Source organism: Palaemon carinicauda, chromosome 27 (assembly GCF_036898095.1).
Source record: "Palaemon carinicauda isolate YSFRI2023 chromosome 27, ASM3689809v2, whole genome shotgun sequence".
In the NCBI taxonomy this organism is placed as follows: Eukaryota; Metazoa; Arthropoda; class Malacostraca; order Decapoda; family Palaemonidae; genus Palaemon; species Palaemon carinicauda.
In genome coordinates this window covers 23,933,743-23,960,843 of record NC_090751.1, presented here as the reverse complement: position 1 = coordinate 23,960,843, position 27,101 = coordinate 23,933,743, and the positions used below count along the sequence as shown (strand labels likewise).

At 44.1% G+C, this 27,101-nt stretch overlaps 1 protein-coding gene across 4 annotated transcripts in view; it reads right to left on the bottom strand.

The window, feature by feature from the left end:
* The window catches only part of LOC137620596 (aladin-like), a 144,639-nt gene that overhangs the window by 32,794 nt on the left and 84,744 nt on the right, over positions 1-27,101 (bottom strand). For 3 of the 4 annotated variants that reach the window (XM_068350858.1, XM_068350855.1, XM_068350857.1), the window contains exons 2-4: positions 12,784-12,907; positions 2,390-2,517; positions 424-602 (exon numbers count right to left, since the gene is read on the bottom strand). In XM_068350858.1, coding sequence (XP_068206959.1) covers positions 424-602; positions 2,390-2,517; positions 12,784-12,903 — 427 coding nt within the window. In that variant the 5' untranslated portion in view covers positions 12,904-12,907. Of the gene's footprint in view, positions 1-423; positions 603-2,389; positions 2,518-12,783; positions 12,909-27,101 lie in introns of all 4 variants that reach the window. The other variant, XM_068350856.1, reaches the window with a different exon arrangement.

Genomic DNA, 27,101 nt, shown 5'->3' with positions numbered 1-27,101 from the left:
GGATTCTCAATTTCAGCAAGGAAAAGCTCCAAAGAGAACATTCCAAGGGGTCCAGCTGGCACTCAAGTGGATACCAGTGTCCACCTGAGTGACAAAGCCAATGAACTACAGTACAGTATAAGCACTACCTGTCATTGGGGTCCCTGAAAGAATTATGTGGCCCTCTCTGGGAACTGAACAAAATCAAATTTTACCTATTAGGATTAACTATCTCACTGCACACAAATTACATAAAAATCAAATAACTAAATCTATTTCAATGTCCCCTCATGGATACTGAACCACTGAAATAATTTTCAAGAGAATCAACTTAACACTAAAATTACTCAACATTATTAGCTATAATCTGTTACCGAACCTCCAGAATTAATGTTTATTTTCTGTTCTCTTAGTCCATAGAATATTTGAGTAAATTTTACTTACCAAGAGAAGTTGCAGAGCTTATGGTTCTCTTCGGAGAAGGGAGAAGTTCTTGAACTTTGTTTGCAATTCTCAGAAGTTTCAAGGTACATGATGCCACCTTCGAGGCTGCTTGTAGTATACGACCATCAGTTCTACTATTCATAATCTCCTTCAGAGCAGCCTCCCAACCATCTTCGTAACTGCAAGAGAAATTATATCAAAATTTCTTTTAAAAATTTAGATACAGCACTTTTAGTGAATATTTCTAACATAAAACCTTAATAGACAACTGTATAATAATTCAATCATTTTGGAGGAACTAATATTTGTAAGGTCAATGTTTTACTATTGCTAACATGACTGTAGCAACGCTGAAACACTTTGTAATAATATACTACTGTACAACAATAACTAACTGCTAGTGGCCAAGGAATATCATTTGTATTCAATAATCTTTCAAGATATAATACTGTGATCTGACTTCATCTCCTCTTCACTAACCTCTATCATCATCTTAACCAATTGTAATAGCGAGATCACTCCCATACAGTACTCTTCAAAGTTGAATTCTATTGTTTATTATGCTATTTACCATAATTTTACTCTTCATTTACAGCTACAAACATATCTCATTTCAAAGGATTTGTTCACTTCTACCCTCGACAAGGAAGGTTTCAAACCTACTCCTTTCAAGAGTTGTTTTCTATTCTACTTTTTTCCTAGTAGGGTTCTAAAGCAATCCATTTTCTAAGGGCTTTCTTTTACCCGAGACAATTAGTGTAAAAAAATAAAAGTGACCCCATACTGTATAGGAATGGGTAAAAGCTGAAAACAAAAATTGAATTCTAATACTAAATTCTTTTTATTTCTCTACTCACTGATGTTCATATTGCTCAATCTCCAGAAAATGGGTCTGATCGACAATGTGAAAAATTGGAAAATTTTACAAATTCAAAAAAATTTTCCATTTCCTTTCCCTTCAATCAATACATGCCCTTTATAAGGGAATGGAACCTTCTTGCAGCAAGTGATAAGAAGCCCAGAAATATAGTGCCAGGTACTCTTTGTTCCCTTCAGTTTATCAGTCGTATCGACAGTGATCGAACATACTCCAGATTGTTTGCTTGCTGCGCATTAGGATGACTTCCCTTGGTTTTGTTATCAATTACTGCAAGGAGTGGACATGGGGATAGTTTTTGGGAGATCATGATCTGCATTTCCTTTGTGCATTTTATTGGGGAAAACACTGTAATTTAAATAAACATCGTGAAGAGTGAATTTCACTTACGGTACCACAGTTCAAAATGCAAAAGGAAACTTATAGTTAGTTAAGAGGAAAAGCCATGGATGACTAGGCTAGTAGATTATAGAGGGGATGACGACAATAATAACATGCCTCCACCTTTGGTCAATTCTCATATTCACAGCAATCTTTTGATAGTGATGAGATTCACAACCTCTTGTCATCGCTAGCTTCCTTTGTTAAAATTTAGAAGTCCAGTGAATCCTCCATTAAAAGAAGCAATTATAATCTTCCCTTCCCGTTCCCAAATGTAACCTAAGCCACCAAGTTCAGTCTAATGTTGATAATATTTCCTTCAGTATGGGTTCTGAAAGTTCACTGCACAAAACAGATCAGAAAGCCTCACACAGAACCTCAAATTCTAAATTACTTTACTTCCTTATGGGTATACTGTACTGTACTGTATAAGGATAAAATCCATTTGCTTGTCCCACAGCAACAGAGCCAATTTTACACTAAGATGAACAAATCTGATCTTGGTATTTCAGTGCTACTTTGAACAACATAAGAATATGTACTGTACATCAGTACTGTACATACAATAGTGCATTTAATTCATAAAGAGTAATAATATCTGTAATTAAAAAGGAGGAAAATGTCATCGCAATTTACATCCATTAATTCACTAAAAGAATTAACCCAAGGTACACCAAAATAATACACAGTAGTATAATATCCACTTACTATGCAAACATGACCCTTTGCCATGCAGTTTCTTTATGGGCATAAAATGCATCTCTGGCCTCTTGTTTGCTGTGGGCTGTTCTCACTGGTTCTTGACCAACTGTGACTTCTACAAACTGTTGCCCTAACTGGAAATAAAGGAAAAATTATATATTTTCTATATTGAATTACAAGGGCCTTAATTGTATTTTAATATTATAATTAGAATTATCATTATTACTAATCAAGCTGCAACCCTAGTAAAAACACATCAGAATGCTAAAAGCTCAAGGCCCCCAATAAGGAAGAGATCAAATGTGAAGATAAAGTAAAAACCAAACTATAAAATAGAAATAAAATGGGAGTCAAAATGATTAGCAACCTTAAATTAAAACTGCGAGTGACATATAAACTATGCAACATTATTTATGTCACCCTGCTCAACAACAACAATAAAAAGTACAGTATCTGCACCAGGTTTGACCATGTGAAATTCCAATGATTCAATTGCTGTATTTAATCAGGAAGATCATTTCACAATTTGGTCACAGCCATTATAAAAATTCTGGAATGCTACGTAGCATTGAGCCTTGCCAGAGAAAAAGTAAATTGTTAATAATTATGTGTATATCTAGTAGTATGGGGTCGATGGTATTGTCTGGGAAGATCTAATTGCAAAGGATGGTGAGAATTATAAAAAATCTCACACAGCTCGAGCAATTAGCCATGTGATGATATTTCCAGAGATTAACATTCAAATTAAGGATATGAATTTTAATACCGTATACCTAAATTTTTTTTGCCCAAGCTTAGTCAGGTACTGAGACAAAACAAAAGAATAACACTCAAAATGTGGCAGAATTTAAAAAATCTAAATTTTCTTAACATAGTCAGATCCTCAAAAATTTAAAAAAGAATTTCTCAACATACCATGGTCAGTGGTGCAGCTTCATTGAGTCATTGTGGGTTGTAGGGGCGAAGGGAACCTGTACCATATTTCCCATACCTACTCTATTCCCTTATTTCCCACAACCATTTATATCATGTAACATTTCATAACCTATATTTCCTATCTCCCTCCTTGACACCTACATGCTCAGTTATTAGTCTGGCTGGGCAACATTCCCTAGCAAAGTTTATCTGCCAACTCTGATTAACTTTATTCCAATATTTGGGATGTAGCTGGCTGCATGATTCAAAACCACCAATGCGTGGCTTGAGCTCTGGAAAAATGTCTCAGTGCACCTTTACCAAATTGACTCATTAATGAATTGGCTGGCAACCTGACAAATGTTCGCCATATTCTTACGTTTGAGGGAACCTTCCATACACAGAATATAGTCACCATGAAAAGTTTAGTTTTGAGTGAATGACTTAATTTGGTTGCCTCACTTGGATCAAACAGTTGTTACTGTCCCTCCCCTAAGCAATGATAATCACACATAACTTTGGAAGGAACATCTAAACAATATGTTTATATATTGGTCATCCATTAACTCCTTCAGTGCCAAAATAAATCAGGACAACTACTGTCGCTTCTATGATAATGGATTTGAAATTCTGTTCTGCTCTACTATAGCACTTACAACACTGACTTTCCTTTGGAGGAGAAATTTTAGCCCTTGACTAACTTTGACTTTTATTTTGAGGAGAGGCATCTTTACCTTCAACTAAATGGTTCTCAACAACACCTTAGCATGGTAATTTAGAACTTTAAAACCTTGCCAAAAGATGTCATGAAATATAAAGATGTCATGAAATATCAAGACATCGGGGCCCCGGGTTTGCCAGATTCAGACATTTGGCCCCAAACTGCTTAACAGATGCTATACACATTTGCTGAAATGCATGAAATAGGCCTTTGTCAAAAGGCCTCAAGCCCACAGTAGTCGCCCCTGCATGTCGTCCTGAAGACCTCTATATTTTTCAGTCATAGCTTGGGGAACAAAATACAAGTTTATATTGTACTTATGCCCAGGAGTAATTTTGAATACTGTACAATACTGTAGTACCGTATGTGGAGAAAGAAAATTATTGATTTTTCTAATTTAGACTAAGGAGATTTGAAATATGGTTTACCTCCAACAGTACAGTATAACAAAAGCAATACTTTACAGATTAGCTGCTATGATTGAATTATTTCAAATTGAAAAACTCCAAGATACAAATTAACACACCATAGTAAGAATTTCCTATTAAAAAATGTCTGACGTTGATCTGCCAAGTTACAGAAAAGTGCATGATATTCGATATGTATAATATAGAAAAATTAAAACACAATAAAAGACTATGATGAAAAATTTATTTGTGCTGGCATAACAATCATGGACAAGTATAGACAAATGAATGGGTAAGAAAATAATACTGTAAATATGTTATTTTGATAATAAAATAAATTTTTGAATATACTTACCCGGTGATAATATAGCTGCAACTCTATTGCCCGACAGACAACTCTAAGGTAAAAACTCGCCAGCGATCGCTACACAGGTTGCGGGTGTGCCCAACAGCGCCATCTGTCGTCCAGATACCCAGTACTCAATGTAAACAAAGACTCGATTTTCTCCTCGTTCCACTGCGTCTCTATTGGGGAGGAAGGGAGGGTCCTTTAATTTATAATCACCGGGTAAGTATATTCAAAAATTTATTTTATTATCAAAATAACATTTTTCAATATTTAACTTAGCCGGTGATTATATAGCTGATTCACACCCAGGGGGGTGGGTAGAGACCAGCAATATAAGTTTACACTTTTATGAGCTAAGAGTTTTTATTTCATTTTAGAAGTTATCAAAACAACAAAAACAAAATAAATAGGTACCTGGTAAGGAAGTCGACTTGAACAATTACTCTGCCTTTTAAGTACGTCTTCCTTACGGAGCCTCGCGATCCTCTTAGGATGCTGATCGACCCCTAGGATCTGAAGTATCAAGGGTTGCAACCCATACAACAGGACCTCATCAAAACCCCTAATCTAGGCGCTCTCAAGAAATGACTTTGACCACCCGCCAAATCAACCAGGATGCGAAAGGCTTCTTAGCCTTCCGGACAACCCAAAAAACAACAATAAAAACATTTCAAGAGAAAGATTAAAAGGGTATGGAATTAGGGAATTGTAGTGGTTGAGCCCTCACCCACTACTGCACTCGCTGCTACGAATGGTCCCAGTGTGTAGCAGTCCTCGTAAAGAGACTGGACATCCTTTAAATAAAAAGACGCAAACACTGACTTGCTTCTCCAATAGGTTGCGTCCATTATACTTCGCAGAGATCTATTTTGCTTAAAGGCCACGGAAGTTGCGACAGCTCTAACTTCGTGTGTCCTTACCTTCAGCAATGCTTGGTCTTCCTCACTCAGATGGGAATGAGCTTCTCGTATTAACAGTCTGATAAAATAGGATAAAGCATTCTTTGACATAGGCAAAGATGGTTTCTTAACTGAACACCATAAAGATTCAGATAGGCCTCGTAAAGGTTTAGTTCGTTTTAAATAGAACTTAAGAGCTCTCACAGGGCATAAGACTCTTTCTAGTTCATTGCCTACCATATTCGATAAGCTGGGAATATCGAACGATTTCGGCCAAGGTCGAGAAGGTAGCTCATTTTTGGCTAGAAAACAAAGTTGTAGGGAACATGTAGCTTTTTCTGACGAAAATCCGATGTTCTTGCTGAAGGCATGAATCTCACTGACTCTTTTAGCTGTGGCTAAGCATACCAGGAAAAGTGTCTTTAAGGTGAGATCTTTCAGGGAGGCTGATTGTAGCGGCTCAAACCTGTCTGACATGAGGAATCTTAGTACCACGTCTAAATTCCAACCAGGTGTAACCAAACGACGCTCCTTCGTGGTCTCAAAAGACTTAAGGAGGTCCTGTAGATCTTTATTGTTGGAAAGATCCAAGCCTCTATGCCGGAAGACCGATGCCAACATGCTTCAGTAGCCCTTGATAGTGGGAGCTGAAAGTGATCGTTCTTTTCTCAGGTATAAGAGAAAGTCAGCTATTTGAGCTACAGAGGTACTGGTCGAGGATACAGATACTGACTTGCACCAGTTTCGGAAGACTTCCCACTTCGATTGGTAGACTCTAAGGGTGGATGTTCTCCTTGCTCTAGCAATCGCACTGGCTGCCTCCTTCGAAAAGCCTCTAGCTCTCGAGAGTCTTTCGATAGTCTGAAGGCAGTCAGACGAAGAGCGTGGAGGCTTTGGTGTACCTTCTTTACGTGTGGCTGACGTAGAAGGTCCACCCTTAGAGGAAGACTTCTGGGAACGTCTACTAGCCATCGAAGTACCTCGGTGAACCATTCTCTCGCGGGCCAGAGGGGAGCAACTAGCGTCAACCTTGTCCCTTCGTGAGAGGCGAACTTCTGCAGTACTTTGTTGACAATCTTGAACGGTGGGAATGCGTATAGATCTAGAGGCGACCAATCTAGGAGAAAGGCATCTATATGAATTGCTGCTGGGTCCGGGATTGGTGAGCAATATATTGGGAGCCTCTTGGTCATCGAGGTTGCAAAGAGATCTATGGTTGGTTGGCCCCAAGTGGCCCAAAGTCTCTTGCATACATCCTTGTGGAGGGTCCATTCTGTTGGAATTACTTGCCCCTTCCGACTGAGACAATCTGCCATGACATTCAAGTTGCCTTGGATGAACCTCGTAACTAGTGATATGTTTTGACCTTTTGACCAGATGAGCAGGTCCCTTGCGATCTCGTACAACGTCAGTGAGTGGGTCCCTCCTTGCTTGGAGATGTACGCCAAGGCAGTGGTGTTGTCCGAGTTCACTTCCACCACTTTGCCTTGAAGGAGAGACCTGAAGCTTTTCAAGGCCAGATGTACTGCCAGTAGCTCCTTGCAGTTGATATGCATTATCCTTTGACTCGAGTTCCATAGTCCCGAACATTCCCGACCGTCTAATGTCGCGCCCCAGCCTACGTCCGATGCGTCCCAGAAGAGAACGTGGTTGGGAGTCTGAACAGCCAGGGGAAGACCCTCTCTTAGGCTGATACTGTCCTTCCACCAAGTCAGGCAAGACTTCATCTTCTCGGAAATGCGGATCGAGTCCGCTTCTAGCGTCTTGTCCTTTTTCCAGTGAAATGCTAGGTGGTATTGAAGAGGACGGAGGTGTAGTCTTCCTAATGACACAAACTGTTCCAGGGATGATAGCGTCCCTATCAGACTCATCCACTTCCTGACTGAACATCGTTCCTTCTTCAGCATGTTCTGGATGCACAACTGGGCTTGGCTTGTTCTGGGGGCCGACGGAAAAGCCCGAAAAGCTAGACTGTGAATCTCCATCCCTAAATACACAATAGTTTGGGATGGGACCACTTGTGACTTTTCCATATTGACAAGGAGACCCCATTCCTTGGTCAGATCTAGAGTCCACTTTAGATCCTTCAGACAGCGACGACTGGAAGAAGCTCTGAGAAGCCAGTCGTCCAAATAGAGGGAGGCTCGGATGTCCGCTAAATGAAGGAATTTGGCTACATTCCTCATCAGCCTCGTAAACACAAGAGGAGCTGTGCTTAGGCCAAAGCACAGGGCTTGAAACTGGTAGACAACCTTTTCGAAAACGAATCTCAGAAAAGGTTGGGAGTCCGGGTGGATGGGGACGTGGAAGTAGGCGTCCCTTAGGTCTAAAGAGACCATCCAGTCTTCCCTTCTGACCGCTGCTAGAACTGACTTTGTGGTCTCCATGGAGAACGTCTGCTTTGTGACAAAGACATTCAGAGCACTGACGTCTAGCACCGGCCTCCACCCTCCTGTCTTCTTTGACACCAAGAAGAGTCGGTTGTAGAATCCCGGGGTTTGATGGTCCGAGACTTTGACCACCGCTCCCTTCTCTAGTAAAAGAGACACTTCCTGTTTCAAGGCTCATCTCCTGTCTTCCTCTCTGTACCTGGGAGAGAGATCGATGGGGGACGTTGCTAGAGGGGGTTTCCGTACAAAAGGGATCTTGTACCCCTCTCTGAGCAACTTCACAGATTGTGCATCTGCGCCTCTCTTTTCCCAGGTCTGCCAGAAGTTCTTGAGTCTGGCTCCCACTGCTGTCTGAAGAAGCTGGCAGTCAGACTCTGCCTTTAAAGGACTTGGTTCCTTTCTTCTTTCCTCGTTTCCCTTCGGCACGAGCACCTCCTCTGCTGGAGGCTCTGCCACGAAAGGGCGGAATAAAACGGGACGCTGGAGTGTCCATCCTTGGTCTAGCTGACAAGGTAGGCAAAGGGGTAGCTTTGCGAGCGGAGGACGCAACAAGATCGTGAGTGTCCTTCTGTATCAATGAAGCGGCTATTTCCTTAATCAGGTCTTCTGGAAAAAGGCACTTGGAAAGAGGAGCAAAAAGAAGCTCGGATCTCTGGCACGGTGTAACTCCAGCTGAAAGGAATGAGCATAGGTTTTCACGCTTTTTAAGGACTCCGGACACAAATGATGCAGCAAGCTCATTAGACCCATCACGTACGGCCTTGTCCATACAGGACATAATGAGCAAGGAAGTCTCTTTCTCTGTCGGAGAGATCTTTCTGCTTGTTGGTCAGGGCACCAGCCACCCATTGAGATACTACCGCTAGAGAGTTATGGGGTCTTTTGACTGGCCAGACAGTACTACATTGGATCCTCCTCTCTGGTTACGGTTCATTTTCCCTTCGCCTACATACACACTGAATAGTCTGGCATATTCTTTACATATTCTCCTCTATCCTCATACACCAAACAATTCTTCATCACCCAAGGGGTTATTGCACTGTAATTGTTCAGTGCCACTTTCCTCTTGGTAAGGGTAGAAGAGACTCTTTAGCTATGGTAAGCAGCTCTTCTAGGAGAAGGACACTCCAAAATCAAACCACTGTTCTCTAGTCTTGGGTAGTGCCATAGCCTCTGTACCATGGCCTTTCACTGTTTTGGGTTAGAGTTCTCTTGCTTGAGGGTACACTCGAGCACACTCTCCTATCTTATTTCTCTTCCTTTTGTTTTGTTAAAGTTTTTATAGTTTATATAGGAGATATTTATTGTTGTTACTCTTCTTAGAATATTTTATTTTCCTTTTTTCCTTTCCTCACTGAGCTATTTTCCCTGTTGGAGCCCCAGGGCTTATAGCATACTGCTTTTCCAACTAGGGTTGTAGCTTAGTAAGTAATAATAATAATAATAATAGGGCTCCTAGACACTAGTCTAAGAAGTTAAAAACTTCGAAGGCCCTAAAGATACCTTTCAAAAGGTGGTCCAGGTCCGAAGATGACCAACATATCTTTAAGCGTCTCATGGCAAGGCGGCGGGGAGAGTCTACCAGGCTTGAGAAGTCGCCCTGGGCAGAGGCAGGAACTCCCAAGCCGAGAACTTCTCCTGTGGCATACCAGACGCTCGATCTAGAAGAGAGTCTAGCAGGGGGAAACGAAAAGGCTGTCTTCCCTAAACTCTTCTTGGACTGCAAACATTCTCCTATAACCCTCAAAGCTCTCTTGGACGAGCGTGCGAGGACGAGTCTAGTAAAGGCAGGAGTGGTAGACGGCATGCCTAACACAAACTCTGACGGAGGAGAACGAGGAGCCACAGAAACAAACTGGTCCGGAAACATCTCTTTGAAAATGGCCAAAACTTTCCTAAAGTCCAAAGAGGGTTGAGTAGACTTAGGCTCGTCCAATTCTGATTGTGGTTCATCTATGTGTGCAGCAACATCATCATCAGAAAGTCCCTCATCCGATAACTGATGAGGAAACGGCAACGGAGTGGGTAACGGCTGGTTCGCTGAGTCCGGTCGCACGGGTGCATGCGTGACTGAGCCGGACGCAACGTCATGGAACTGTTGCCCAGTCTGTGAGCTGGCAACAACCATGGCAGCGCGGGGACGCACAGCGTCTACTCCAGACTGTCTGGACTGATGTGGGTGCGCAGTGGAAACCACACTGGGTTGCGGAGGTTGACGCACCGCGTCAAAACAAAGCAACTCTAACGGTTGTTGAACCTCCCGAACGTCAACTGAGACCTCCGTGCGTCGCTTAACGTCAACATGCGGCTGGCAGATCACACTGGAACGCATGGGTGGCGGAACTCTCTCAACTGGTGTGCGTGAGAAGGTTACCTCAGCGTCCACAGGACGCACAACCGATCGTGTGGAAGGTTGTAGGCTAGGTACTGCACTAGCTGGTGCGGCAGCAACCTTCTCCGCACGAAAGTCCTGCATAAGAGACGTCAGTTTTGACTGCATGTCTTGCAGTAGAGACCACTTAGGGTCTACGGGAGCAGGTGCAGCGACAGACGGTGTTACTGTCTGAAGCAGTACCGCTTTGCCTCTCTTAGGCGGTGAGCAGTCATCGGATGACGGCAGCGAGTCCGAACTGACCCAGTGGCTACAACCGGGCCGTTGGACTTGCGCTGAAGGGACCGACTTGCGTTTTAACGGTCGTGAGACCTTGGTCCAGGGTTTCTTGCGAGAAACACCTTTCGAAGACGAGGTATAAATGGGCTCTCTCGTCTTAGTGTGGTAGGAGCAATCTTGGGTAGATACACCCGATACCACGGAGGGAACGTCTGTTCGCTGATTAAAGCCTCTCGAACCCATTTGTCGTACGACATTGCTTCTCCCCTGGACTTGGGAGCTTGCAAGAGGTCCCGGACTAGGAGGACGACAGGCACGAACAGACGAACCCTCAAGCGCAACACTATCCACAACACTATCACTCGGCACTTTAGCACTTCCCACTGCACTTTTGCACTTAAGCTCCTTCACATCCGCCATGAGCTGATTACGGTCACTAGCAAGGGACTCAACTCTCTCACCCAGAGCCTGGATGGCACGCATCATATCAGCCATCGAAGGTTCCTGAGTGCCAGGAGGGGGGTTAGGAGCAACCACTACAGGGGAAGGAATAGGTTGTGGGGCATGAGGAGAGGATATATCAATAGAACGAGAAGAACTTCTCCTAACTCTATCTCTCTCTAGCCTACGTGTATACTTTTGGAATTCGATAAAATCGAATTCCGAAAGCCCAACGCACTCCTCACACCGATCTTCCAATTGACAGGTTTTATCCCGACAATTGGAACAAACAGTGTGAGGGTCGATAGAGGCCTTCGGAAGACGCCTTGAACAGTCCCTAGCATTGCACTTCCTAAATTTTGGGACTTGTGAAGGGTCAGCCATTTTGAATTGGTCAAAGGGAAATTCAAAAAACTATCAAAAAGTCATCAACAAAGAATCCGTTATCAAAAAGAGTTCAAGGATTTGTGTGAAGAGAAACCCTGCACAGCGAAAGCTCAAAACTAGAATAAAGTACTTCACCAATTAGTTGTGAAAAAACTCCAGTTAAGCAACAGCGAGTAAGTACGTCTTGTCGATAGCTCGACAGAGAGAAAATTGAGTCTTTGTTTACATTGAGTACTGGGTATCTGGACGACAGATGGCGCTGTTGGGCACACCCGCAACCTGTGTAGCGATCGCTGGCGAGTTTTTACCTTAGAGTTGTCTGTCGGGCAACAGAGTTGCAGCTATATAATCACCGGCTAAGTTAAATATTGAAAAAGCAATAATAATGATATAAAAATTCCAAAACCTGACATTCTAAACATTTAGGTAGCAGGTTGGCCAGGGCACAAGCCACCTGTTGAGATACTACCACTAAAAAGTTATAGGGTCCTTTGACTGACCAGACAGTACTTCATTGGATCCTTCTCTCTGGTTACAGTTCACTTTCCCTTTGCCTACACACACCGAATAGTCTGGCCTATTCTTTACAGATTCTCCTCTGTCCTCATACACCTGACAACACTGAGATTACCGAACAATTTTTCTACACTGTAATTAATCAGTGGCTACTTTCCTCTTAGTAAGGGTAGAAGAGACTCTTAAGCTATGGTAGGCAGCTCTTCTAGGAGGATACACCATAATAAAACCATTGTTCTCTAGTCTTGGGTAGTGCCATTGCCTCTGTGCCATGGTCTTCCACTGTCTTGGGTTGGAGTTCTCTTGCTTGAGGGTACACTCGGGCACACTATTGTATCTAATTTCTCTTTTTGTTTTGTTAAAGTTTTTATAGTTTATATAGGAAATATTTATTTTAATGTATTCACAGTTCTGAATACATTTTATTTTTCCTTGTTGCCTTTCCTCACTGGGATATTTTCCCTGTTGGGGCCCCTGGACTTATAGCATTCTTCTTTTCCAACTAGGGTTGCAGCTTAGCAAATAATTATAATAATAATTTAAATGAAATAAGATGTATATAGTATCAAAATACTCATGGAATAAGGAAATGAGATTAGTGCATGAAACCAAGCCTAAATAAGCAAACAACTTACTGAAACCCAGCTTAAATAAGCAAACAACTTACAGATAACAACTGAAACGAGATCCGAATTAATGCAAAACAAGAACAAAATGTCTACCAAAAGTAAAGAAAAGCTTCTTTTGCAGCAATCCTCACTTACCCAATTCTTTGTAGTCATAACAGCTTCTGACGGCTCTGAAGAATAAAGATGCCCATGACTTTCATGTGACGTTATCTGTCCACTTGGGGGAGGTTGCATGAGATGTTCTAAACTTATCATTATCCTGTGAAAGAAAAAAAAAAAATCTAAATAAAATACTGCACTTGCAAAAGAAATTTAACCTTAAAATTTTTCAAATTGAGAAATTTCACATAGTGGATTACAAAAATCTATTCAACCTTTATTACAGAGTATTTAACAGGCTTTTATTATATCAGTAGTAAAATATCACAAATTTTTGAATTAATTTGTATTTTTCCTAGTCCTTTATTTTGGTACAAACCTCAGTCCTTTATTTAATAGAGATTTTTTAGCGTGAGCTAGAAACAGTCTTTAAATACCCTGTATCGGATAACAAGCAGTTATCCAGCCGGTTAGGATGCGGGCCGAGGAGCCCTGCCACCTTTACTAGCCGTAGAATTTCACTTTTGATCTAACTGGATCATTCATTTTCTTTTCTGGAAGTGACCACCGCTTGACCTGTACCAGAGCTAAGCAGTGACCCCGGCAACCTCCTACCCATCTTTCATAAGAATGAAAAACTGAGAGACTGAATGTACATGGGTGCATGTGCTTAATAAAAATAGAGACCCTTCCCCCAAAGGGAATGTCAGTTTGGAAAGATATAGCTGAATAGTGATCAATGGATGAGTACAGTAAAAATTCCACCATCCAACATTTGTTAAGAATGGATGGGAGTGATACTTCTTTAAATATAAAGAGTGGAGTTCAGAAGTGTAAGCTATTATCATCAGGTGTAATCCAGCATGTAATAATTCAACTGCTTAGTCCCAGAGAGGGTGGGACAGAAGAATAAATGAGAATCGCCATTCATTACAGATGCATATCAACACATTACCATAGATGAGATGCATTCTTGTCCCACGTGGGAGCTAGGCTGGTTACACTGCTACTTGAGCAGCCACCACAGGACCAAGCACCAAGGTGTCAAGGGGCTTGCGGGTACTGTACTATACAGTACACTCTAGTACAGTAGATAAAAGGCTGAGAAGGTGGTCTGTCTTTCCCATATTACAGCATGTAATACTTGCCCCACTCACAAATTTCTCTTGAAAGATAAATAGGGGCTAATACCGCCAACTTCGTGAGCTCTGGTCCAAACTACTACCCCGATCGTCAGTCGAGGCACATGTTTTATGGATTGTCTAATGAATCCAGAAAGAGACATGTTCCTTGACACCTCTTTCACAGTCCTGCCAGCTCGTGAAATTATGTCACAGCAGACACTGCCACAGCCAAGTTGGGAGATCTCACTTGAAGAAAAACATCTCTGCTACCTCTCTGAGTCTGCTCATGCAATAGTCTGAGGTTAAGATTCTTTCTACTGCCATGCTTATTAGAATGCCCAAGTACTTCACCCTCTGCTTGGGCATGAGACTCGACTTTTCTCAACTTACCATGATCCCCTGATCATGACAAAAGGAGAAAACAGTAATCGATCTCAATCCTGAAGCAACCACCTCTCGAAAGAGGCCAGGACCAGCTTGTTGTTGATCTCAACTGATGTGTTCCATTCAATGTGCCTAAGGTGAGACCAAAGTGAGCACACGTGAATACTTGTGCACAAGGCTTTTAACTGGCACAACACTCCCTCATGAACAAAACGTTGATACTTTCTTAGGACTGATGGATACTGTAGGTACTTTGAAATACATGTCCTACAGATCCACCGAAAACATGAAGTATTCCTCTCATATGGCAGATTCCCCAGTATTTGCTGTCTCCATGCTGAAGTGACAAACTTTTCCAGTGGAAAGAGATAAATAATTGGTCTCCAGACCCCAATTGATATCTCCGCCAGGAATTACAGACTGTACAACCCAGAAGATCTATCTCAAATGACTTTGAGTGCAACATTCTCCATCGCTTTCACCTTTGCCAACAAGGCCAAAACTTTCAGTGACTTTGGAGGGTAATCTGGAATGCAAGTGAGAGGCTTGAAGGTTAAAGGTTGTCCTAGGGACTGACCACCCAAGCTAGAACCAAGAGGACCAGGCATTGGCTGCTGATCATTCAGCAGGTACACCTATAGGTTCCTCCAAACCTTACATAAATTTACTTATCTCACAGGGACGGTGAGATTGTGAACATTGGTGAAAAATGTTATTTTTATAAAATAAATTTTTGAATATACTTACCCGGTGATTATATAAGCTGCAACTCTGTTGCTCGACAGAAAACTCTACGTTAAAAATCCGCCAGCGATCGCTATACAGGTAGGGGGTGTACATCACCAGCGCCATCTGTCGGGCAGGTACTCAGTACTCAATGTAAACACAGAACTCAATTTTCTCCTCGGTCCACTGGGTCTCTATTGGGGAGGAAGGGAGGGTCCTTTAATATATAATCACCGGGTAAGTATATTCAAAAATTTATTTTATTATAAAAATAACATTTTTCAATATTAAACTTAGCCGGTGATTATATAAGCTGATTCACACCCAGGGGGGTGGGTAGAGACCAGCAATATAAGTTTACATTATTATGAGCTAAGGATTTTTTATTTCATTTTAGCAGTTATTCAAAATAACAAACATAAAATAAATAAGTACCTGGTAAGGAAGTCGACTTGAACAATTACTCTGCCTTTTTAAGTACGTCTTCCTTACGGAGCCTCGCGATCCTCTTAGGATGCTGAGCGACCCCTAGGAGCTGAAGTATCAAGGGTTGCAACCCATACAACAGGACCTCATCAAAACCTCTAATCTAGGCGCTTCTCAAGAAATGACTTTGACCACCCGCCAAATCAAGTAGGATGCGAAAGGCTTCTTAGCCTTCCGGACAACCCAAAAACAATAATAAAACATTTCAAGAGAAAGATTAAAAAGGTTATGGAATTAGGGAATTGTAGTGGTTGAGCCCTCACCCACTACTGCACTCGTTGCTACGAATGGTCACAGAGTGTAGCAGTTCTCGTAAAGAGACTGGACATTCTTAAAATAAAAAGACGCGAACACTGACTTGCTTTTCCAATAGGTTGCGTCGATTATACTTTGCAGAGATCTATTTTGTTTAAAGGCCACGGAAGTTGCGACAGCTCTAACTTCGTGTGTCCTTACCTTCAGCCAAGCTTGGTCTTCCTCATTCAGATGGGAATGAGCTTCTCGTATTAACAGTCTGATAAAATAGGATAAAGCATTCTTTGACATAGGCAAAGATGGTTTCTTAACTGAACACCATAAAGCTTCAGACGGGCCTCGTAAAGGTTTAGTTCGTTTTAAATAGAACTTAAGAGCTCTTACAGGGCATAAGACTCTTTCTAGTTCATTTCCAACCATACGATAAGTTTGGAATATCGAACGATATTGGCCAAGGCCGAGAAGGCAGCTCGTTTTGGCTAGAAAACCAAGTTGTAGAACATGTAGCCGTTTTGGATGAGAATCCTATGTTCTTGCTGAAGGCATGAATCTCACTGACTCTTTTAGCTATGGCTAAGCATACCAGGAAAAGAGTCTTTAAGGTGAGATCTTTCAGGGAGGCTGATTGTAGCGGTTCGAACCTGTCTGACATAAGGAATCTTAGTACCACGTCTAAATTCCAACCAGGTGTAACCAAACGACGCTCCTTCGTGGTCTCAAAAGACTTAAGGAGGTCCTGTAGATCTTTATTGTTGGAAAGATCTAAGCCTCTGTGACGGAAGACTGATGCCAACATGCTTCTGTAACCCTTGATAGAGGGAGCTGAAAGAGATCGTTCTTTCCTCAGATATAAGAGGAAGTCAGCTATTTGAGTTACAGAGGTACTGGTCGAGGATACGGATACTGACTTGCACCAGTTTCGGAAGATTTCCCACTTCGATTGGTAGACTCTAAGGGTGGATGTTCTCCTTGCTCTAGCAATCGCTCTGGCTGCCTCCTTCGAAAAGCCTCTAGCTCTCGAGAGTCTTTCGATAGTCTGAAGGCAGTCAGACGAAGAGCGTGGAGGCCTTAGTGTACCTTCTTTACGTGTGGCTGACGTAGAAGGTCCACCCTTAGGGGAAGTGTTCTGGGAACGTCTACTAGCCATCGAAGTACCTCTGTGAACCATTCTCTCGCGGGCCAGAGGGAAGCAACTAGCGTCAACCTTGTCCCTTCGTGAGAGGCGAACTTCTGCAGTACCTTGTTGACAATCTTGAACGGAGGGAATGCATATAGATTTAGATGTGACCAATCTAGGAGAAAGGCATCTATATGAACTGCTGCTGGGTCCGGGATTGGTGAGCAAAATATTGGGAGCCTCTTGGTCATCGAGGTTGCGAAGAGATCTATGGTTGGCTGGCCCCAGGTGGCCCAAAGTCTCTTGCATACATCCTTGTGGAGGGTCCATTCTGTTGGAATTATTTGTCCCTTCCGACTGAGACAATCTGCCATGACATTCAAGTTGCCTTGGATGAACCTCGTTACTAGTGATATGTCTAGACCTTTTGACCAGGTGAGGAGGTCCCTTGCGATCTCGTACAACGTCAGAGAGTAGGTCCCTCCTTGCTTGGAGATGTACGCCAAAGCCGTGGTGTTGTCCGAGTTCACCTCCACCACTTTGCCTTGAAGGAGAGACCTGAAGCTTTCCAGGCCAGACGTACTGCCAGTAGCTCCTTGAAGTTGAAATGCATTGTCCTTTGACTCGAGTTCCATAATCCCGAGCATTCCCGACCGTCTAATGTCGCACCCCAGCCTACGTCCGATGCGTCCGAGAAGAGAACGTGGTTGGGAGTCTGAACAGTCATGGGAAGACCCTCTCTTAGGTTGATATAGTCCTTTCACCAAGTCAGACAAGACTTTATCTTTTCGGAAACCGGGATCGAGACCGCTTCTAGCGTCTTGTCCTTTTTCCAGTGAAAAGCTAGATGGTATTGAAGAGGACAGAGGTGTAGTCTTCCTAGTGACACAAATTGATCCACGGATGACAGCGTCCCTACCAGACTCATCCACAGCCTGACTGAGCAGCGTTCCTTCTTCAGCATCTTCTGGATGGATAGCAGGGCTGGGGGCTGATCGTCTTGTTCAGCAACGTCCTCATCAGAGGGTTCCTCATTCGAAACTGATGAGGAAACGGCAACGGAGTGGGCAACGTCTGACTCGCTGAATCCGGTCGCACTGGTGGATGCGTGACGGATCCGGACGCAATATCATGGAACTGCTGCACAGTCTGTGAACTGTCAACAACCATGGGAGCGCGAGGAAGTACAGCGTCAACCCGAAACTGTCTAGACCGTCTGGGTTGTGCAGTCAACACCCTACCGGGTTGCTGAGGTTGACGCACTGCGTCACAACAAGTCACCTCTCCTGGTTGTTGAACGTCCTGAACGTCAACAACCACCTCCGAGCGTCGCTTAACGTCAACGTGCGGCTGGCAACCCACACTGGGTCGCATCGGTGGAGGAACCACCTCAACTGGCAGACGCGAGTAGGTTACCTCAGCGTCAACCGGGCGCACAACCGACCGGTTGGAAGGTTGTTGGCCAGAAGGTTCTTCTCCGTAAAAAATCCTCTATCAAGGACGCAAGCTTGGACTGCATGTCTTGCAGCAAAGCCCATTTAGGGTCTACGGGAGCAGGTGTGGCAACAGACGGGGTTAGCGACTGAGGCGGAACCGTTTACCATCCCTGAAAGCCTTGTTATGCGTGACATAATAGTACAGCAAAACTTCAAAGGCTCGACAACAGCTGAGAAGTTGACCTGTAAACAACTTGGAGCGTCTCCTGGCTAGGCGCCAGGGAGAGTCTACCAGAATTGAGAAGTCTATCTGGGCAGAGGCATGAACTCCCAAGCCGAGAACTTCTCTCGAGTCATATCAGACTCTCGCTCTATAAACCAGTTTAAAAGAAGGGAAAGCAAAGGCTGTATCCCCCAAACTCCTCCTGGTGAAAAAACCAGTCGCCTAGCCAACGTAACGCTCTCTAGGAGAGCGAGAGAGCACTAGCTTAAAAACAACGGCTTCGAAGTAGCTAGGCCTAGTGTAAGTTCTGACGTTTAGGCGAACGAGGAGCAGCAGAGACAAGATCCGGACGAAGATCCTTAAAAAATCATCATGATTTAATTAAAGTCCATAGGAGGCTAAGCAGCTTAAGGCTCCTCTCCATCTGACAGAGTCCTCAAGGGAATATCAGTAGGAGGGAGAACAGCAACTTCCTCATCTACAGGAACCTTGTCCGATAAAAGCTGAGTCTCTCACTGGTGCATTAGTAGCGGACCAGAACGCAACGTCATGTAACTGCTTGACAGTCTGTGAACTGTCAACAACTGAACTGTCAACCACAACAGGTGCGTGAGGACGTACAGCGTCCACTCGAGACTGCTTTGACTGCCTAGACTGAGCAGTCAAAACAACTCTAGAATGCGGAGGTTGACGCACCGCGTCAAAACAAAACAACTTAGACTGTTGTTGTACCTCGCGAACGTCAACGGAAGGTTCCGTGCGTCACTGAACGTCAACATGCGGCTGGCAGGGTACACTGGAACGCATGGGTGGCGGGACTCTCTCAGCTGGAGTGCGGCAGAAGGTCGCCTCAGCGTCCACAGGACGCACAACCGTGGTTGGTTGTAGGCTAGAGGTTGGTGCAGCGTCAACCTTCTCCGCACGAAAGTCCTGCATCAATGACGTTAACTGAGACTGCATGGTCTGCAGCAAAGACCACTTAGGGTCTACAGGAGCAGGTGCGGCAACAGACGGTGTGACTGCCTGATGCGGTACCGCTTTGCCTCTCTTAGGAGGTGATCAGTCGTCGGAAGACTGCAGCGAGTCCGAACTGACCCAGTGGCTACAACTGGGCCGTTGGACTTGCGCGGAAGGGACCGACTTGCGCTTAAGAGGCCGCGAGACCTTGGTCCATGGTTTCTTACGAGAAACCTCTTCCTCAGACGAGGAATAAATGGGCTCTCTCGTCTTTGTGTGGGTGGGGCGATCTTGGGTAGATACGCCCGAAACCACGGAGGGAACGTCTGTTCGCTGATTAAAGCCTCTCGAACCCTTTGGTCGTACGACATTGCTTCTCCCCTGGGCTTGGGAGCTTGCAAGAGGTCCCGGACTGGGAGGACGACAGGCACGAACAGACGAACCCTCGGACGCAACACTGTAACACTTTGCGCCTCGGACGCAACACTGTAACACTTTGCGTATATCACTTTATCACTTCGATTTTCTGTTTTGCACTTATTTCTACCTGAAACACGCAATTCTACCCTTTATTAAAAGGTAGTAATTGCGAAATTAGTCGTATAATGCAAGCTCATAATACCAGCAAAAAACAAAAAACATATTTAAGATAAAAAGAAAAATCAGTGGCTGGGAAAGAGACTAAACACTAGTTCATATAACTACGTTTTCAATCTCTCACCGCACATAGCCTGGGGACGAGAATAAAAACCTAAAAACGTTTTATTCTTCCTCCCCGTACAGAGACTAGGGACGAGAGTAACACGAGAACAACGTTACCCGCTTGAACGGAACGTTTCTCCTCTCTCTCCCTCCGTCTCTATCTCTCTCTCTCTTTCTCTCTTGATTTCGCACCTAAGAGAAGAGCCCAATTATATATCGTCAAAAAAAAAACAAAACATGTTAATTGACTAAAGGAAAAAACTGAAAGGATTTTCAAATAAAAGTTCCTTTAAATTAGAATTTAAAACATTTAAGCTAAGAAAGATTGAACAAAACGTCAGAATCGATTTACTCTTACTGCAAAGTGAAACCGTGATACACTCTCTCTCTATCGTAACGATAGAGCGCATGTTGAACGTCCTGAACGTCAACAACTGCGTAGCATAAAAAACTAAACGTTAGTTCATCTTTGAAAACAGTATGAAGACTATCAAAGAAAATCTTTCATAAAATATTACATTTACAAAGTTTTAAATCCTTAGCTCTTTAAAAGCTAATTACGATATAAAGGGCTCAACGTTGATTAACTTCGGTTTCTAAGTTAGGACCGCCTACTATCAGGAAAGGTCTATATAAACAAAACATTAAAATTATTTTATATGTTTATAATAAATGGAAAGTTAATCGAAGAGGCCTAATAAAGGCGGAGAGATATAAAATATATAGAGGAAAATCTAAAACGTGATATAATTACTAAAAGCCTAAACATACTTCCGTCTAAGGGAAGGGTCGGCCATTTAAAAGTGAAAGAAAGTCCATACTATCTTTGTCACCATAATTAAATCTATCCAAAACGAGTTCAAGTTTTGAGATGAAGATAAAACACCTGCATAGCGAAAGCTCAAAACTAGAATAGTGTACTTCACCAATAGTTGTGAAAACAAATCCAGTTAGCACAGCGAATTAGTAGGTCTTGCCGGTAGCCCGACAGAGAGAAAATTGAGTTCTGTGTTTACATTGAGTACTGAGTACCTGCCCGACAGATGGCGCTGTTGATGTACACCCCCTACCTGTATAGCGATCGCTGGCGGATTTTTAACGTAGAGTTTTCTGTCGAGCAACAGAGTTGCAGCTTATATAATCACCGGCTAAGTTTAATATTGAAAACTTTTGAGTTGGGAGCTAAGCTTGAACTTCTCACTAATAAAGCGTGAGTTTGAGACGTTCGCCATTAGGCTGCCTAAACCCTAAATCCTGAGTATTGACAAAATAGGCAACTGCGCCAAACCCCTGGTCGCTCCAGGAAGCAGACACAAGGGCTAAAAAAAATTGACTTCACCTTTGAGTTTCTCCACTGGCAATTTGCTGTAAAGGCAGAAACTGTGGGATAAAGAGGAAGAGGAGATGGGCTCACATCTACTAGTAGGTAGAATCCTCTTAATCGAAAGGGTGCTGAAGCTAAGATCTTACTCGACCAGCTACACCACAGGGAATTCTCAAGCTTGGAGATGAGAAGTCACTGTGTCCAAGGCAAAAACAAGCTTCTTGGATAGAGAATCTTTAAGATAAGATAAAATTAGGTTAGATTGAAAACCTTAAGTTAGGTTAAAAATGTTATTTTCATTAGTAAAATAAATTTTTGAATATACTTACCCGATAATCATGTAGCTGTCAACTCTGTTGCCCGACAGAAATCTATGGTCGGGATACGCCAGCGATCGCTATTCAGGTGGGGGTGTACACAACAGCGCCATCTGTGGTCAGGTACTCTAGTACTTCTTGTCAACACCACCTCAATTTTTTCCTCGGTCCACTGGTTCTCTATGGGGAGGAAGGGTGGGTCAATTAAATCATGATTATCGGGTAAGTATATTCAAAAATTTATTTTACTAATGAAAATAACATTTTTCAATATTAATCTTACCCGATAATCATGTAGCTGATTCACACCCAGGGTGGTGGGTGAAAACCAGTGTACATGTTAATCAAGAAGCTAAGTATCCCGTATTTTATTTTATTAGTTATTCAAAAATAACATAAAATAAATAAGTACCTGGTAAGGAAGACGACTTGAACCATTACTCTGCCTTTATTAAGTACGTCTTCCTTACTGAGCGTAGCGGTCCTCTTAGGATGCTGAACGACTCTTAGGTGCTGAAGTATAAAGGGCTGCAACCCATACTAAAGGACCTCATCACAACCTTTAACCTCGGCGCTTCTCAAGAAAGAATTGACCACCCGCCAAATCAACAAGGATGTGGAAGGCTTCTTAGCCGACCGTACAACCCATAAAAAGTATTCAAGAGAAAGGTTAAAAAGGTTATGGGATTATGGGAATGTAGTGGCTGAGCCCCCGCCTACTACTGCATTCGTTGCTACGAATGGTCCCAGGGTGTAGCAGTTCTCGTAAAGAGACTGGACATCTTTGAGATAGAATGATGCGAACACTGACTTGCTTCTCCAATAGGTTGCATCCATAACACTCTGCAGAGAACGGTTCTGTTTGAGGGCCACTGAAGTAGCCACAGCTCTCACTTCATGTGTCCTTACCTTCAGCAAAGCAAGGTCTTCTTCCTTCAGATGAGAATGTGCTTCCCTAATCAGGAGCCTGAATAGGTAAGAAACTGAGTTCTTAGACCTTGGAAGAGAAGGCTTCTTGATAGCACACCATAAGGCTTCTGATTGTCCTCGTAAAGGTTATGACCTTTTTAGATAGTACCTAAGAGCTCTAACTGGGCAAAGTACTCTCTCCAGTTCGTCCCCCACCAAGTTGGACAGGCTTGGGATCTCGAACGACTTAGGCCAAGGACGTGAAGGAAGCTCGTTTTAGCAAAAAACCGAGCTGCAAGGAACATGTAGCCGTTTCAGATGTGAAAACTATGTTCCTGCTGAAGGCGTGGATCTCACTTACTCTTTTAGCTGTTAAGCACACGAGGAAAAGAGTTTTTAATGTGAGGTCCTTAAAAGAGGCTGATTGGAGAGGTTCAAATCTTGATGACATAAGGAACCTTAGGACCACGCCTAGATTCCAGCCTGGAGTGGACAACCGACTTTCCTTTGAGGTCTTAAAAGACCTAAGGGGGTCCTGTAGATCTTTGTTGGTGGAAAGATCCAAGCCTCTGTGGCGGAAAACCGCTGCCAACATACTTCTGTAACCCTTAATCGTAGGAGCTGAAAGGGATCTTACGTTCCTTAGATGTAACAGGAAGTCAGCAATCTGGGTTACAGTGGTACTGGATGAGGAAACTGCATTGGCCTTGTACCAGCTTCGGAAGACTTCCCCTTTAGACTGATAGACTCTGAGAGTGGATGTCCTCCTTGCTCTGGCAATCGCTCTGGCTGCCTCCTTCGAAAAGCCCCTAGCTCTTGAGAGTCTTTCGATAGTCTGAAGGCAGTCAGACGAAGAGCGTGGAGGTTTGGATGTACCTTCTTTACGTGAGGTAGACGTACAAGGTCCACTCCCAGAGGAAGAGTCCTGGGAATGTCGACCAGCCATTGCAGTACCTCTATGAACCATTCTCTCGCGGGCCAGAGCGGAGCCAACCAACGTCAGCCGTGTCCCTTTGTGAGAGGCGAACTTCTGAAGTACCCTGTTGACAATCTTGAACGGCGGGAATGCATACAGGTCGAGATGGGACCAATCCAGCAGAAAAGCATCCACGTGAACTGCTGCTGGGTCTGGAATCGGAGAACAATACAACGGGAGCCTCTAGGTTATCGAGGTAGCGAACAGATCTATGGTTGGCTGACCCCACAGGGCCCAAAGTCTGCTGCCAACATTCTTGTGAAGGGTCCACTCTGTGGGGATGACCTGACCCTTCCGGCTAAGGCGATCTGCCATGACATTCATATCGCCCTGAATGAACCTCGTTACCAGCGTGAGCTTTCGATCTTTTAACCAGATGAGGAGGTCCCTTGCGATCTCGAACAACTTCCACGAATGAGTCCCTCCCTGCTTGGAGATGTAAGCCAAGGCTGTGGTGTTGTCAGAGTCCACCTCCACCACCTTGTTAAGCTGGAGGGACTTGAAGTTTATCAAGGCCAGATGAACCGCCAACAGCTCCTTGCAATAGATGTGAAGTGTCCTTAGCTCCTGATTCCATGTTCCCGAGCATTCCTGTCCGTCCAAAGTCGCACCCCAGCCCGTGTCTGATGCGTCAGAGAAGAGACGGCGGTCGGGTTTCTGAACAGCCAAAGGTAGACTTCCTTGAGAAGAAAGCTGTTCTTTCACCACGTGAGAGTAGACCTCCTCTCTTCGGAAACAGGAACTGAGATCGTCTCTAGCGTCATGTCCTTTATCCAGTGAGCCGCTAGATGATACTGAAGGGGGGGAGGTGGGGTCTCCCTAACTCGATGAACAGGGCCAGCGATGAAAGTGTCCCTGTTAGACTCATCCACTACCTGACTGAGCATCGGTTCCTTCTCAGCATGCTCTGGATGCAATCTAGGGCTTAGTATATCTTTGGGGCCGACGGAAAAGCCCGAAAAGCTCGACTCTGAAGATCCATACCCAGGTAGACAATGGTCTGGGATGGGACGAGCTGGGACTCCTCAAAATTGACCAGGAGGCCCAGTTCCTTGGTCAGATCCATAGTCCATCTGAGAATCTCCAGACAGCGACGACTTGTGGGAGCTCTTAAAAGCTAGTCGTCTGATGGAGCCGGACACAAGATCATGGTACTGCTGCACAGTCTGTGAACTGTCAACCATGGGGAAGCGAGGAAGTATAGTGACAACCCGAAGCTGTCTAGACTGTCTGGGTCGTACAGACAACTCCTTATCGGGTTGCTGAGGTTGCCGCACTGCGTCACAACAAGTCACTTCTGCTGGTTGTTGAACGTCTTCCCAGTGACACACTGACTCCGTAAACAAAAAATCCTCTAACAAGGACTAAGCTTGGACTGCATGTCTTGCAACACAGCTCAAGGTCTATGGGAGCAGGTGTGGTAACAGACGGGGTTAGCGACTGAAGTGGAACCATTACCCTCCCTGGAAGCATGCTATGCTTAAATAAAAGTCCATAGGAGGCTAAGCAGCTAAAGGCTCCTCTCCAAATGACAGAGTCCTCAAGGGAAAATCAGAAGGAGGGAGAATAGCACTTTCTCATCTACAGGAACCATATCCGAGAAAAGCTAAGTTCTCTCAGTGAGGGTTTCACTGGTGCAAAAGCAGCAGACTAGAAGACAACGTTATGAAACTGCTTGACAGTCTAGTGAGTTGGCAACAACCAAAGATGTGTGACTGAGAAGCATGCGGTAAGGTATGCAGAGCATGCTGTATGTAGAGCATGCTGTAAGGTAAGCAGAGCATGTTGCATGGCGTGCGGCTTATGCTGCATGGGATGAGGCTCATGCTGCATGGGATGAGGCTCATGCTGCATGGTATGAGACTCATGCTGCATGGGATGAGGCTCAAGCTGCAAGGGATGAGGCTTATGCCGCATGCGTTGAGGTACTTCACCTCAGGAAAGGGAAACTCGCCCTGTTGGCAACACTGCATTACTTCATGCATGCTTGCATGGGGTTTAATATCAACATAATATTTACATTACATTCATAACTCATGATTCATTTTTGTTTTGAAGATATTTTTGCCATATTTTTGCGATTTTGTTAAAAATATATTGCAAGAAATACATATATATTTTTTTAAGTAATACGAATAACCTCCATTATCATAATGTTAGTGTAGGCATACATGTATATGTTTTACAAATGCAAGTTATGAAAGTAATGAGGCGTTATTATTGTCATTTGTTATTTCATTAATGACATAATATTGTCTTCAGAGTGCCACCTAGCCACCAACAATAAATGCCCCCCCAAAATTTATATTGGCCCTGAAGTGGCCCCCCCACTTTCAGAGTCCTAGAATCGCCACTGCGCAAGAGTTGAGGTTGCTGCCTCAAGGATGGTGGAGGTTGCCGCAACGCAAGAGGTTGCTGCATAGCGCTGGTATCTGGCAACTCCCAGTGCGGCAGCTCACGCGTGGAGGTAGGTTGAGGAACCTCAACCTCATACGTCTGGCAGGGTGGACTGCGCAGAGGTGGAGTTGAGGTTGCTGCCTCGAGGATGGTGGAGGTTGTCGCACCGCAAGAGGTAGCTGCCTCGAGGATGGTTGTAATGCAAGATACTCCTGCCTCAAGGGTAGAGGAGGTTGTAAGGCATAAGGCTCCTGCCCCCATTGTTGAGGAGGTTGCTGCGTGGTAAGAGGCTCCTGCCTCAAGGAAAGTGGAGGTTGCTGCACAGCGCTGGTATCTGGCAACTCCCAACGCGGCAGCTCACGCATGGAGGTAGCTTGAGGAACCTCAACCTCATACGTCTGGCAGATTGTACTGCGCAGAGGAGGAGGAGCGCTCGCAGGAGGAGGTGTATTAACCTTCTCTGCCTGAAACTCCCGCATCAACACCGCAAGCTGCGACTGCATTGTCAGCAGCATAGACCACTAGAGTTAGAGAAAGACAACAACAAACGGAGCTACTGTCCGTTGAAACTGAGGGTCTAAAACAGCTGGTGCGGCAACAGACGGAGTTACTGTCTGTTGCGATACCACCGTGCCTCTCTGGGAGGTGTGCAGTTGTCGTACTGCAGCAAGTCCGAACTGACCCAGTGCTAATGGCACCACCTAGGAGTTGGACTTGCGCGGAAGGGACCGACTTGCACTTAAAAGCTGCAAGATTTGGTCCATGGTTTCTGCGAGAAACCTCTTCCGCAGACGAGGAATAAATGGGCTCTCTCGTCTTTGTGTGGGTGGGGTGATCACGTCGGCTACGTGAGTTGGTTACACCCGAAACCACGGAGGGAAACGTCTGTTCGTCGATCAAGGCCTGCTGAACCCATAAGTCCTTCGACATTACTTCTCCCCTGGGCTTGGGAGCTTGTAAGAGGTCCCAGACTAGGCGGACAACTGGCACGAACAGACGAACCCTCGAACGCAACACTGTA